General features: G+C 41.8%; 1 protein-coding gene across 2 annotated transcripts in view; it reads left to right on the top strand.

The window, feature by feature from the left end:
* The window catches only part of WDR48 (WD repeat domain 48), a 29583-nt gene extending 16149 nt beyond the window's left edge, over window positions 1-13434 (top strand). The window contains exons 10-20 of one of the 2 annotated variants that reach the window (XM_053409626.1): window positions 860-962; window positions 1592-1689; window positions 3121-3228; window positions 5043-5139; window positions 6141-6236; window positions 7180-7285; window positions 7761-7847; window positions 8846-8933; window positions 9459-9535; window positions 9650-9842; window positions 11160-13434. In XM_053409626.1, coding sequence (XP_053265601.1) covers window positions 860-962; window positions 1592-1689; window positions 3121-3228; window positions 5043-5139; window positions 6141-6236; window positions 7180-7285; window positions 7761-7847; window positions 8846-8933; window positions 9459-9535; window positions 9650-9842; window positions 11160-11255 — 1149 coding nt within the window. In that variant the 3' untranslated portion in view covers window positions 11256-13434. The remainder of the gene's footprint in view (window positions 1-859; window positions 963-1591; window positions 1690-3120; window positions 3229-5042; window positions 5140-6140; window positions 6237-7179; window positions 7286-7760; window positions 7848-8845; window positions 8934-9458; window positions 9536-9649; window positions 9843-11159) is intronic. The other variant, XM_053409627.1, reaches the window with a different exon arrangement.
* Window positions 13435-13554: the final 120 nt, after the last annotated feature.

Here is a 13554-nt window from a genome sequence, read left to right as displayed (position 1 = left end):
AGTTGATCCTTCCTTGATAATCTTGGCAAGCTCACTTGAGCAAAGTTGTAGAATCCCTCATCTATAAATGGAACTCTCTCCACCATACTAAAATATACATGCATCCATCACTGGGCAATATCCAGTGTTGGTCAAACTCACAAGTAGACCCATTTAAATAAGTGACCTACTCTGAGGCTGACTAACATTAGATATCACCTACTGACTCATCTAGGATGGTGGGTGGCGCTGTTGGTTAAACCACAGAGCCTAGGACTTGCCAAACGAAAGGTCGGCGGTTTGAATCCCCGTGACAGGGTGAGCTCCTGTTGCTCGGTCCCTGCTCCTGCCAACCTAGCAGTTCGAAAGCACGTCAAAGTGCAAGTAGATAAATAGGTACCGCTCTGGCGGGAAGGTAAACGGTGTTTCCGTACGCTGCTCTGCTTCGCCAGAAGCGGCTTAGTCATGCTGGCCACCTGACCCAGAAGCTGTACACCGGCTCCCTTGGCCAGTAAAGCGAGATGACCACCGCAACCCCAGAGTCGGTCACGACTGGACCTAATGGTCAGGAGTCCCTTTACCTTTACTGACTCATCTGCTTTACGCACTTTGCATTGAAGAGTGTGGCATGAGTGAAGCTTGCTGCTTCTGCCTTCTGGACCAGTTTTGCACCTTGATTCATCAGGTCCTCTACTTGTGGCACGGTGTTGTCCGAATATTTGTAGTTTTTTCACAAGGGCCATCATGGAAAGTGCGCAAATAGTTCCCCCAAGGTGGAGAAAGATCCTTTGATGAAGGGGGCAGAGGCCATGTTGTGGTGCAATCTAATTATGATCCTTTTACTTCTTCTCCCCTTGCTTTCATGTTATTTATTTTTTAGACTTTGAAAGGAATTCACAACTTTAGAGCTTCCGGGGACTATGACAACGACTGTACCAACCCAATCACACCCCTTTGTACACAGCCTGACCAAGTTATTAAAGGTGCGATTAACACTGGGGGAATTACTTAAAAGTAGTGCTTTGGGGCTGGCAGAGGCAGCAGGGGGCAGAGAAATAAACAGTACTTGATCCAGATTTAATCTTTCTGCAAAATCTTGTGTAAATGATCAATCTGTTCCTTTAAGCATCGGGGCTTTTGTCATCTACATTGGTTGGGACTAAGTAAAGGGGGCTAGAGAGTCCTGCAAAGTACAGAAGTGCGGCTCTTTGACATTTGGGTCCTGTCAGGCAGAAACTATCTCTCACTATGACTGATGGGAACCTTGTTCTGTGTTTTGTTTTGTGTGTCTCCCCACCACACCACTTTAAAGTAAAAACTTGCCAATTCAGGAATCCAGGCCTAGGCACCTGGTACCGCACCCAGACTCCATATAAAATTCTGCATGGTGCTTCCAGAGATGCAGAATATTAATTATTCCTGTTCCATCTGAGTAATGACAAATTAAAAACAATTCAAAATGGCATCTTCTTTTTTTTCTTTCGACTGATCCTTTCCCACACAGGCTTTGTGTGTGTCTTTCTGTGTTACACACTTTTACAGGCTGAGAGATCTGCATGGATGGTCTGATTTACTTGGGTTCCCCCTCCCTTTCTTTCTTCTTTTTCCCTAGGGGGTGCTAGTATTATTCAGTGCCACATTCTCAATGACAAAAGACACATATTAACCAAAGACACAAACAACAATGTGGCGTACTGGGACGTGTTGAAGGTAGGTGCCAAGTGACTGGTCAAATATGTGTGATTACCGTAGGTTGTCTTGTATTAACTTCTTCTTATACAGTGGATTCATGTTTCCCATGTAGCTTGGGTTGGTAGATCCCCTTTAGGATGGGATCCACCAGGTGCTGCTTTGGAAGAACAAAAGGGCCGTTTGGGGTGGGGATATCTTTTACAGCTGGTTTTGGGGCATTTTGTAATAGTTCATGCTTCTTCATAGCTCTCCATTAGCTTTTGTAAAAAGAGAAGTACTTCCTGATTAAATCAATAAACTCATTAATCCCTTGCTTAAAAACAGAAGCTCTAAATTATCTTAGAGCACATTTCTTCCTCTCTCCTTCAAAAAACCACCGTTCCAACCTATCAGGCAGTAAATTACTGCTGAGCAAGTTCCTGGAGAAAGGTCAGTAGCGACGCCTCTTATAGCAGTAATTTACAGTAACTGCTAGAGTGTTTTAAGAGAGCTAGTTTTTCTTGCTTTTTCTTGAAGCCCCATTGGGTGTGTATTTTAAAGAAATTGGAAATGTGTGGTTATATCAATCTGTATCGCTCAACTGACAGCAAGGCGGCTCCATCAGCTCAACAACTTTGGTCAATCCAATGGGTAAATCACTGTCGGTTTATTTATAGTGGGAGTAGATCACAGTTTCTTGGAAGTAGGGCATGTACCTGCTCTAAAACTATTTTGGAGGATTGCGGACCCGACTTCATATTTTTTTAAATAATTTTTATTGAATGGTTTTATGTTACAAAAAACAATACAGCCATACTACCACAAAATGTAATTAAGAAATAAAAATTACATACATCAATATTTAGTTAGTTATTTACCGTCTTATTTCCTCCCAAACATTGCATACAACAACACCCATATGTGCAGACACCCACCCACCCACACCCGCACAGAAAATGATAATAATGAAAGCAAATATTTTTTCCCCTTTTATCTTCCAAAAACTTTTCTTCAACTTTGACTTCCTGTCAAGTCCCTTTGCGTATGTTTTATCTTACATTGAATGCACACAAAACAATAAACCTTTCTATATAATTTTTCTAATACATTCTGAAAACATAATAAATCCTTAATTGTAGTCCACCTCCTTTTAGTTCCTTTATCACTCGAATGCTAGCACAGAGTCAAAACTATTATTGTATTTTTGAACATATTTTTTATAAACATCCCATTTTTTGCGGATCCGACTTCAAAAGGTTTGGGGACTCAGAGGGCTGCAAGGGAGTGGAAGAAATGTTGAAAGCTGCTTTCCTCTCCATTCCTCTAATGGAGCTCTTTGCCATTGGTCTGAGTGGCACAATTGGATGCAACTCATAATAAACAAACTCTGCCAGGGAGTGCAAGTTTGTTGGTGATATGTGGTACATATGTGCTTCATAACCTTTTCTGTTGTTGTTGTCTTACAAACAGGCATGTAAAGTAGAAGACCTTGGGAAAGTGGACTTTGAAGAAGAAATTAAGAAAAGGTTTAAAATGGTTTACGTGCCAAATTGGTTTTCAGTAGACTTAAAAACTGGGGTAAGGCACACTTTAATTAATTTCAGTGTTGTTGAGGTGATTTATAGCTCCTTCCTTTGGAGCTCAAGGCTATAGATATATAATATATATGTGACTCAAGGCCATATATATATGTGTGTGTATATATATATATATAGTGACAGCCACAATGTAATTTTTAGAACAGCCCTGCATGGTGCATTGGGCTGAGATATTGTGGTTAGGAGACTGTGGGCCTAATTAGGCTCGGCAAGGGTCTTACGCACCCTTTTAAAAGGACTTCTACTGGATAAGGTCAAAGCCCCATGTAGTTCAGCATACTGTTCTCACATTCACCACCCGGGTGCCCCTGGGAAGCCTGCAAGCAAGACATGAGCACATCAGCTCGCTCTCCTCTTGTGATACCCAGCATTTGCTATACCGAGACACACTGCGGAGAGTGGAGGTGGAATATAGCCATCATGGCTAGTAGTCAGTGATAGCCTTGTGCTCCATGAATATTTTAAAGCCACCCAAGTCGATGGCGTACGCTACATCCTGGAGGAGTGAATTTCATAGTTGAACTGTATGCTTTGTGAAGGAAGTACAGTCGTACCTTGGAAGTCAAAGGGAATCCATTCTGGAAATCTGTTTGACTTCCAGAACATTTGGAAACCAAAGTGCGAAACTCCTGCAGCCAATCGGAAGCTGCGGAAGCCCCATTGGATGTTCGGTTTCCAAATATAGATCGCAAACCGGAACAATCACTTCCGGGTTTGCAGCGTTCGGGAGCCAAAACATTCAAGAACTAAGCTGTTTGAAGACCAAGGTACGACTGTACTGTCTTCTGTCTGTCCTGAATGCTGTCCTTGCAGCATTCAGCTTAGTTGGATGTTCCCAAGTTCTAGAGAGAGAGAAAAAAACTTCTCCCAGTCCACACTATACATAATGTTACACATCTCTTATCATGTGCTCTCCCTTTTTTCAAAACAATTACTTCAATTTTAATATTAAATATATGAAATTGGATTGCACATATTGTATACATGTGTTTCCTCCAAGAGGAAGGGACAAAATGTCTAGGTGCACAAGAAAAAAAAAGTGTGTGTTTTAAATTAAGCAGAGGTTGAAGTTGTGTGCAGATACCAGTTTGCAATCTGATGTTCAAGAGAGTCCCTGAGGAAGAGCGGTGGTTTGAAGCACATTGGTCATATGCCTTTGGTTTGAGATGGTAGTTCTCTTGAAAGTAACTAAATATAGTGAAGTACCTCTTTGGAGTCTGCATTGTTAGTTCCAAAAGGTGTGCCAAATTCCTTACACACGCATTTTTTAATCTCAAAACTTCCTTATCAAATCACCTGTCAATCACTATGATACCATTTTTCTTTTGGGTTTAAACTGGGCTACAGAGGAAGATCCTTGCCAAAAGCAAGGCTTGACATCACTCCCCATCATCTTCCCTCTCGTTTCTGGCAGGGATCGGATGACCAGTTCCCATGGGATTGATAATGATTTTGTTTTTTATTTTCAGCAGCATTAGCGTTTGAAGCCTTTTCTTTTGTTGTGCGCAGTTGAAAATGAGGCACACATTTGTTTGAGAATTTGTATTTAGCATGTTGATGAATACTAATGACTGGAAGTGTAGTGAACAACCGTTCAAAGATCTTGCTGTATGGCCTTGTAAAACTAATACACAGATACTAATGTAATGATGAGATGACAGATGTTGTCATCTGCATGTAATCCTTGTATAATCAAAGTGTGCTTGTCAAAGTTTTCTGTAGGTTTGAATGTGTAGGTTTCGTTCTTAATACAGTATTCATACTGCATTCCTCCCAACGGTCTTGTTTTGACAGATGTTGACAATTACTTTAGATGAGAGTGACTGCTTTGCAGCTTGGGTCTCAGCAAAAGATGCTGGCTTTAGCAGTCCAGATGGCTCTGATCCAAAATGTGAGTGTGTGTTGACATTATTTCATTAAACAACAAAACTCCTTGTACCTTACCATGTTTCTGAAAAGTGTATATAAACCTATTTGGCGATCTCCCTATGCCCCGTCAAATGCTCGAGAGATTTTTTTTCTTTTTCTTTTTAATTCAGACTTCTTGCTGTGGCAATTGGTGTTGGCTTGGTTTTCTTTGAAAACTTAACCCTTGCGAGGCTCAAATTGCCTAGCCTGTCTTGGTCCACAGTTCTGCACTACTTGTAGCAGTGTAATCTGTGAGACTGTCACCAGCTCATCCTCTGCATGGAGTGGAAATTTGGGGCGGTATTCAATGAACTCATTCCATAAGCTCAGGGATTTACACGTCACCCCCTCTTCCCCCCTGTGTGTGTCCAGTGCCCTCCCCATATCTGCTCCAGACGGTTGGGGGAACCCCCTGAACAGATTTAGTGGGGAGGAGGGAGGAGGAAAATCTGTTGCACAAGCATATATCCTTGCACTGGTGGAGTGAGTTAATTAGCACTTCATTGGATGCAAGCCATTACCCTGATCTTGCAGGCAAACCAGTTTGCCGTATCAGTACTTCAGTTTTCAACAAGTGCTCTTCAGTGAAGGCTCCTTTTGAGCTTTCAGTTAGAAAGGATGAACTAAGGTCCAGATCCAAAGAGCTACCTCAGTGCATACGAGGACCTGAGCCTGCCCTGTGGGTTTGCCTCTTTGAATAGCAAAGTCCCGTGCTATATCATAAACCTGCTTTTGAAAGTTCCCTCGGTTTCCAAAGAGGTTTATGTTGGGAGGGGCTGTTTTTCTGTCCAGATAAACAAGGCAAAAACAGCCCCCATGGGTATGTGGAACCAGCTGCATGGTTCTTTGGATGGCAGCCTTAAAAATGTCTGTAACTAATACTAATAACATGCTAGTTTTTTAAATTAAAAAATTCACTTCTAACTTTTATAAATACCGGCGACAAATTCTTGTTTTCTTTCCCTTCTGTGTTACAAAATGCAGTGAACCTGGGAGGGCTCTTACTGCAAGCTCTCTTAGAGTATTGGCCTAGAACCCACATCAATCCTATGGATGAAGAAGAAAATGAGATGAACCATGGTGAGTGATTCTTTATGCTGCGTGGAAAGGTTAGACTTCCCTTTCTCTTAGCATATTGGCAATGCCTTCCTGTACATATAGTAAGCTTTGATACGTAAATACGGAGTATAATCCACATCTGATCCTACTAGCAAGAGAAAAGGTAGCTGGGTGCCAGTTCTCGATCCAGCTTTGTTGCTGGAGACCTAGATAGCCCCAGTGGCTAGAAGCACTTTTTACCAGCTGCAACTGGTATGACAGCTTGGCCACAGCAGTTTTTGTGCAGTGGTTAATTCAGGATTGGATTACTGCACTGTGTTCTATGCGAGGCTTCCCTTGCGCTTGATCCGGAAGCTGCCGCTAGTGCAGAATGCTGCAGCATGGTTGCTGACAGGGGTGAGACCCTGCCAGCATATGACACATCCTTTCAGAGACCTGCCCGTTTGCTTACAGTTCAAGGTGTAACTGGCCCTTGGACCAGTTTACTTGCGAGATCACTTTATCTTATATATACCCAATTGACTGCTTCACTCTGCAGAACTGACACTTGTTGCAGGTGCCACATAATACTTGTTCCACCTTTGTAAGAAATTGATCTTTTAGTGTAGCGGTGCCTGCACTTTGGAGCTCCCTTCGTACTCCTTTCAGCTCCTGCTAAAAAAAATGTTCAGGCAAGACTATCCAGATATGTGTGCTAATCTGGTTTTAGCCGATCCTTGATTTTATTTTATTTTAATGTTTTAATTGGTTGTTTTTAACTGTTTTTGCTCATAATTTTGTTTTATTGTTTTTGTCGATTGCTTTGAGGCTTTAAGCGGTGCATAAATCTTGTAAAATAAAATAAAAATGAAACAAATTTCAAAAATATCTTTTGGTGATGAAAATGGAACATGCTTGTTTTGAACTGAATTACTACTGTATGGTCTTATTACTGTGTGGTCCATTTCTCCCCTTCCTATAATAGTGAACGGCGAGCAAGAGAACAGAGTACAGAAAGGAAACGGATATTTCCAAGTGCCACCGCACACGCCAGTTATTTTTGGTGAAGCTGGAGGACGCACTTTGTTTAGGTACAAAAATTCTGAAAAAGAATTCTGGGGAAGTTGGGGTGGAGAGAGGAGCACGTCTGCCGTCTCGTGTTTAGGTTGCTGGCTTATTCGTTGTAAACCGTGTGACAGGATTTGGAAAAGCAAATGATGAGGAAACTTGAATTCTCTGATAGTGCGACTTAGTGACAGTGCCACGACTCCAATCTCACCTCTGCCATTAGATGGCCTTAGGGAAGCCACAGACAGTCAGCTTGTCCATCTGCCATAGGGGATCTGTGTTCACAAGGTTGTTGTAAGGACCGCTAAGAAAGTATATAATAAGCAGCATTACCTTTTAAACCCAAAGCAAGTTGATTGTCAAGGGGCACTTTCCTCTCTTCAAATGTCCTTTATTCTCTCTGCATATAAACGGTGAAGGAGCAAGGCATGTTTTCATAAATTGTCTCAAGGAGTTTAAACGCTTTATTAAGATATTGTTCATGGTGCCATCCCAAAGGCTCACACCCTTTCTCACTACACAAGAAGTCAAGAATGAGTTCACCTCCTGTGCTCGCATGTCAGAAGGCAGACCATTCCTCACGAGGTAAGAAGTGGCCCCAGCCACTCTCCCTCCCCAATCGTCTTGACACCTAATTGGAGATCAGCGGCTTTCAGCCTCCTAGGAAGCAATTTTCCCTTCTCTCCTATGAAATACTATTTTTGATCCGCACAATTTGTGCGGTGGGGAAAACCCCTTAATTCCCTCCCCAAGCAGTAGGAGAGGCATGGGAATTAGTTTGCCTCTCAGTGGCCACCCGCCTCTGTAGCAGGAGCCATGAAGGGACATTTGGTTTTTGTGATCAAAAGCTAGTCTGTCCCATTGAAGGATTTGTCACAGGAGAATACTGGTTCATTTATGATACCCCAAGTGTTTTGCTTTTTTTTGCATGCCCTGCTTGGCTACTTATTTATTTTAGGACTTCCTGGGGATATCTTATTCACCTTTAACTGTTGGTTTTTGTTTTATCTCTTACACTGGTACCTAGCCATGCAGATGGACTTTAGGTGCAAGCTAACAGTTGAAGAATTCCATTGGCTCTAAGAAGCCAAAATTAAAATCTGTGGAGTGGGACCCTTCCTCCCTTCTTGATACCACATTTTATGTGCTGTCTTCTTACATACCACAGGAGTTAACCCATTCCTGACCAAGAAGGAAAATGTATGATTAGACTTAACCTTGCTCTTTGTCCTAAAAGTTGACGTCCCTTCAAGGTATCGTAGTAAGATGAGGCAGTTGGTAGTTTTGGACTGGACTGGCCTGTGCTGAGGAAGTGAATTCAGACACCTAACTTAAAGCGTTCCCAGGTATAATTCAATGCAGGACATGTGCCACTAGCCGCAGGCACAAATTCATCCCACTATGTCTTAAAACACATTTGCCTTTGTCTATCAGACTGTATACCTTGTTACTTCCAATGATATTTCCATGTTTTCATACACTTGCTGTTGGTTTTTGTGCAGAGATGACATCTTAAAGGATTCTTTCCCACCCACCCCCATTAATCTGTCAATGTACCACATTTTGAAACTCTTTCCAATTAGGTTGCTTTGTCGGGATTCCGGGGGTGAGACTGAATCCATGCTCCTTAACGAAACAGTGCCACAATGGGTAATTGACATCACTGTGGATGTAAGTTTCTCTTCAATATTCCAGTTTTGCAGGAAAGAGAGAGAATCTAGAGCAGCCTTCGCTAAGCTGGTTTTGGACTACAACTCCAGTGGGGCTGGTGGGAGTTGTAGACCAAACTGGTGTAGAGTTTTGCTCTTAATTAAAAATAAAATTAAAAAATTGGCTGTTAAGGGCCATGTTTCTGTTTCAGGTATGTGGAATATGCTGAGAGCATTTTGCAGGTTTAAAAATGATGCGTCTTATTTACAGCTTTAGTTGTGATTTTATTTCTCTTGTTTCCTTATCCAAAAGTAAACAAAATGATTTCAGTTGCTGAGTTGCGCTTAAGCTGGCAAGAATGCTACTGAAATTTCTCTTGTGACTAACTGAGGCAGTGAAACATCGTTTAGTTTTAGCTATATATATAAAAAAACAACAAGCTGGGGAACAATGACATAGAAAAACTCATGCAAATGAGAAGATTAATTTATCATTTAAGGAGTAAGTAAATGTGCTTGTTAAAGTTTCTGTTTTTTTATTTTGTAGAAGAATATGCCAAAATTTAATAAGATTCCTTTCTACCTCCAACCTCATTCCTCTTCTGGAGCAAAAACGTTAAAGAAGTAAGTATATAAAATAAATCACAAAACTGCTCTTGGTTTCCAGGAGCATGGAATAATGAGCCACAATCGGCTAAGACTTTGTGTCTCAACCACAAATGCACTTTGTTTCCACAGGGATCGCCTGTCAGCCAGTGACATGTTGCAAGTTAGGAAGGTGATGGAGCATGTTTATGAAAAAATAATAAATCTGGACAATGAATCTCAGACAACTAGCTCTTCCAATAATGAAAAGGCCGGGGAACAAGAAAAAGAGGAGGACATTGCTGTTTTAGCAGAAGAGAAAATTGAACTTCTGTGCCAGGACCAGGTATCCTCATTGCCTATCTTTCTGGTGGTTTTAAGAATTCACTGGAGTGGACACAACGTTGTATGCCATTCCGAGGTCCTTGGAAGGAAGGCAGGATATGTTGGCTGGTAGGGAGGGGGGTCTTGAAGTCCTATGAAATGATTTTGGAGAAGAAGAAGAGCTGGGGTTGTGTTTGTGGCATTGGAGCACGTAACCTGTCACATTCTGAGAATTCAAAAATGGGCTCAAACCAAAACAGGTTCACTTTTGTCCTGAATAACTGTGTTGTCTCCCAGTGGTTGAAATTATCCACCTCTCCAGGGTGGGAGAAGATTCTCCAGTGGGTACCAACACCTCACTTTGCATGTCTTCTTGCAGTAGAGCGCCTCAACCATCAGTGGGACCCAAAAAGGGGTTCCTTGGCAAATCCCCTCTTGTAAAATTAATTTGGAGTCCCAAAGGCACTCAGAGAACCAACCGCTTTGAAATCCTCAAGTAGAGTTCCTCAGTCTCACACAAGTTGTTAGTAGACAAGGTGTGGTGTCTGACAGCCCCCGTCAGTACATTTCTCATACTGCAAAGTATTTTCATTTAGTTGCGTGCTTTAAAAACGATGGTTCATCTTCCTTGGCTGCCATGATGCAAGTTCCATTTTGAATAAGGTGTGAACTTTACTCCAAGAGTCTTAAAGTTTACATTCATCGATGGCTATTAGAAAGCAATTTGTGCTTTGCTACCTTAAAGCAGACTTTGGAATCTGAATGCCTTTGAACATCCTCTGGGTCATGTAATGTAGCCAAAATATGCAGCCTGAACAGGAAAAACCTGTCATAAGGAAGATGATGTTGCTGCTTTTGCAAAGCCCCAACAGCCCTTGTACCTGGGTGATTGCTGAATTTGGGGGCTTCTGGCACATAAAATGAGCTTCTGTGGCCAACATTTGGGCTGCAGTTGTAGCACAAGCCTTCTAATGGCTGACAGGGAAATAAAAGACGCATGCTTAGAGGGGAGACACATGGATATTGCTTCTTTCATAACAGATGGGATATAGAATCATAGAGCTGGAAGGGACCCTATCACCTAGTCAAACCCCCTGCAAGGCAAGAATTTGCAGCTGTCCCTTATGGAGATCGAACCTGCAACCTTGGTGTTATCAGCACCACTCTAATCATCGGAGCTATCCTGAGGCCTGTGCTTGTATACCTAGGTACATACAGGTGTACCATCCAAGGGATGCATAAGGGGGCGGGGAGAATGGATGTCTATATGTGCCAGGGAATAAAAACTTCAGAGGGATCAGAGTCTGATGGAAAAACCCAATTGGTTTTGTGTGAACAGGTATTGGATCCAAATATGGACCTTCGAACCGTCAAACACTTCATATGGAAGAGTGGTGGCGACTTGACTCTCCACTACCGCCAGAAGTCGACGTGAGCCAAGTGGCGGGCCCAACCGGTTTATTAACTTACTTGAGCTTCCTGTCCTGGTTCCAGCTGTAGCGCTCTAGAAGCCAACTGAAACCCTAAGGTAGATCTGACACTTCTAATGCCTCAGTGTGGACAGAATCTACTTGAATTGAAGTGACTAATAAATCTGTAATATAGACAAATCTCTATGACCTAAAACTAAAGCCTGTCCTTACCAAGGTACAAGTGGGAGTGACATGAGAAGCCCTTGCGTGGTTCCTGTTTTGTGAGGTGTACAGCGACCAGGTGATCCAGTGCAGCTGTCTGTGGGGGGGTTCTTATTTCGGTTTTCATTTCCAAGGTTTTATCATACCGTCATCCGCTCAAGCTTGTTGTGAAAAAGGTTTCTCAGCCCTGTTGCTAAACTCGTTCACCGTGTAAAAAACTGCATGTGCTGTACTTTGTTAATACATTCCATGTAAACAGTGCATACTTTTTCATGAAGAGTCAATTTTGGCCACTTCTCGAGACAGATTTCCTAGAGAAGACAACGCTATTGTACAGTTGAGTAAAACAGTCTCTGTAACGTAAGCCAAAAGGGTTAAATCCCTTGAGGCTTGTTGATTGTCTTTCAGCTGTGATCGGAGCAAAAATCAGTAGATTGTGTGATAATAGGGTCAGTACAATGGTGCAGTGCATCATAATGGAATATTTCAAGCCCTTCAACTAGAGTTTTAAAAATGTAACTTCTGTAGTTCCGCTTTTTCCCCTAAGGTGGCTCATTGATCGCAATTCCAAGCAATTGTGCTCTACGTTTTAACATCGTGGCGCATTCTATAAACGTGCCGTAATAGTCGTGATGGGGAAAAAAGGAGTTGCAGATTTTCCTCCTATGGTTTTTATATGCATTTTTTGGATGTTTTTGTTGATGTTGCAAGCTGTATACAGCTTAGCTTTTCTTTTCAACCATTTCTTAAAAAGAAAAAATACATTTTACAGCTTTTTCATATTCTCATACTCTTGTAGAATCTAACTTATTGTAAGCGGGAGCAGGGGAACACTTCGATCTTCCGGGCAAGAAAAGCTGAGTTTGAATTCAAAGTTCAACTGGAAAACAAACATCCCGATAACAAAATATTGTAAAGTGGTTTTTATTTGAAACAGAAGCACAAGTGCCTTTTTAAAAGAGGCAGTATAGTAAAGTTAGGTCCCTGCCTGCTAGATGAACACTCCTCTCTTCCTTAATGGTGGCAGCTAGATGTAAGCTATAGCCTGCAAAACATCTTGGTTTTGCTTCACTGTTGAAAGGCAACTGGTAAGCCCTAATGCCAGCACTTTTTTTGCTGCATGGGAGCTGCTTAAAATTGAGCAACATGCAGGCCGGTGGCATGCCGTTAATACTTCCCATGTCATCTGGTAATTGTCCACAAATGAATGTTGCACCAACCAAGTGGAAAATATCCAGATTCTGATACTTACGAGTCATTTGACTGCCTTTTATGGGTGTTTTGGGGATTATGTGTCCTTCCCCCACCCTCCCACGCCAACTGTGGTAGAAAGACAAAATGCAACATTACAGCACCTTTTGGATATTTTCCTCTTAGCTTTTGTCTTGGGGTGGTTGAGTACCCCACGGAGCACTTGCTTTCATACACATCAGATTTTCAAAGCAACTGCCATGTTACAAAAAGATGAGCTTTGGGTTGTCCCTAAACCATTGTCGCTTGTGCTCCAGAGGACACGAAGCACTGCTCTAAACAAGATCTGGTTAGAAATTAAGCTTGCATGCGCCTTTCCCATCTTGACATCATCTTCCATTTGTAAATCCCATTTGTCTGTACAGCAATCTAGTTTGCCACATCTGTGCTACACTGCACACTTTAGTGAAGTTGGTAAATTCATTGGTTAAACAACTGTAAATTTGTCCTGAATTGATTTATATTGGAGAGGGGCTTTGTTCTTATCGACCTAATTTTAAATTTTGTGCTCTCCATGTCTTCATTGAAAGTTAACTTTAACTCTCCCCTCTTCCTCTCCCTTTTGTGTGTGTTTTTAAAAAATCAGCCAAGATTCTAAACTTTTTATTTTCTACAATCCCAGCAATGTAGTTTCAGGAAAGGTTGACAGAGGGCCTGTAATGCCAAAAGGATGAACATGTATTGAACAATTGTATAGAAATAATAATAAAAAATCTTTAGCTAACATTCCTAAGCAGCTTTGGTCATTTTTGTTTTAAATATGTGATCATAAATTCCTTGGCCAGGTATTGCCAGAAAGCTCTTCAAAGTTCCTGAAACCAAAATTAGCGCACAGAACAACCGTGGACC

The sequence above is a fragment of the Podarcis raffonei genome, chromosome 12 (assembly GCF_027172205.1).
Source record: "Podarcis raffonei isolate rPodRaf1 chromosome 12, rPodRaf1.pri, whole genome shotgun sequence".
Taxonomy (NCBI): Eukaryota; Metazoa; Chordata; class Lepidosauria; order Squamata; family Lacertidae; genus Podarcis; species Podarcis raffonei.
This window is presented reverse-complemented; position numbering and strand designations above follow the sequence as displayed.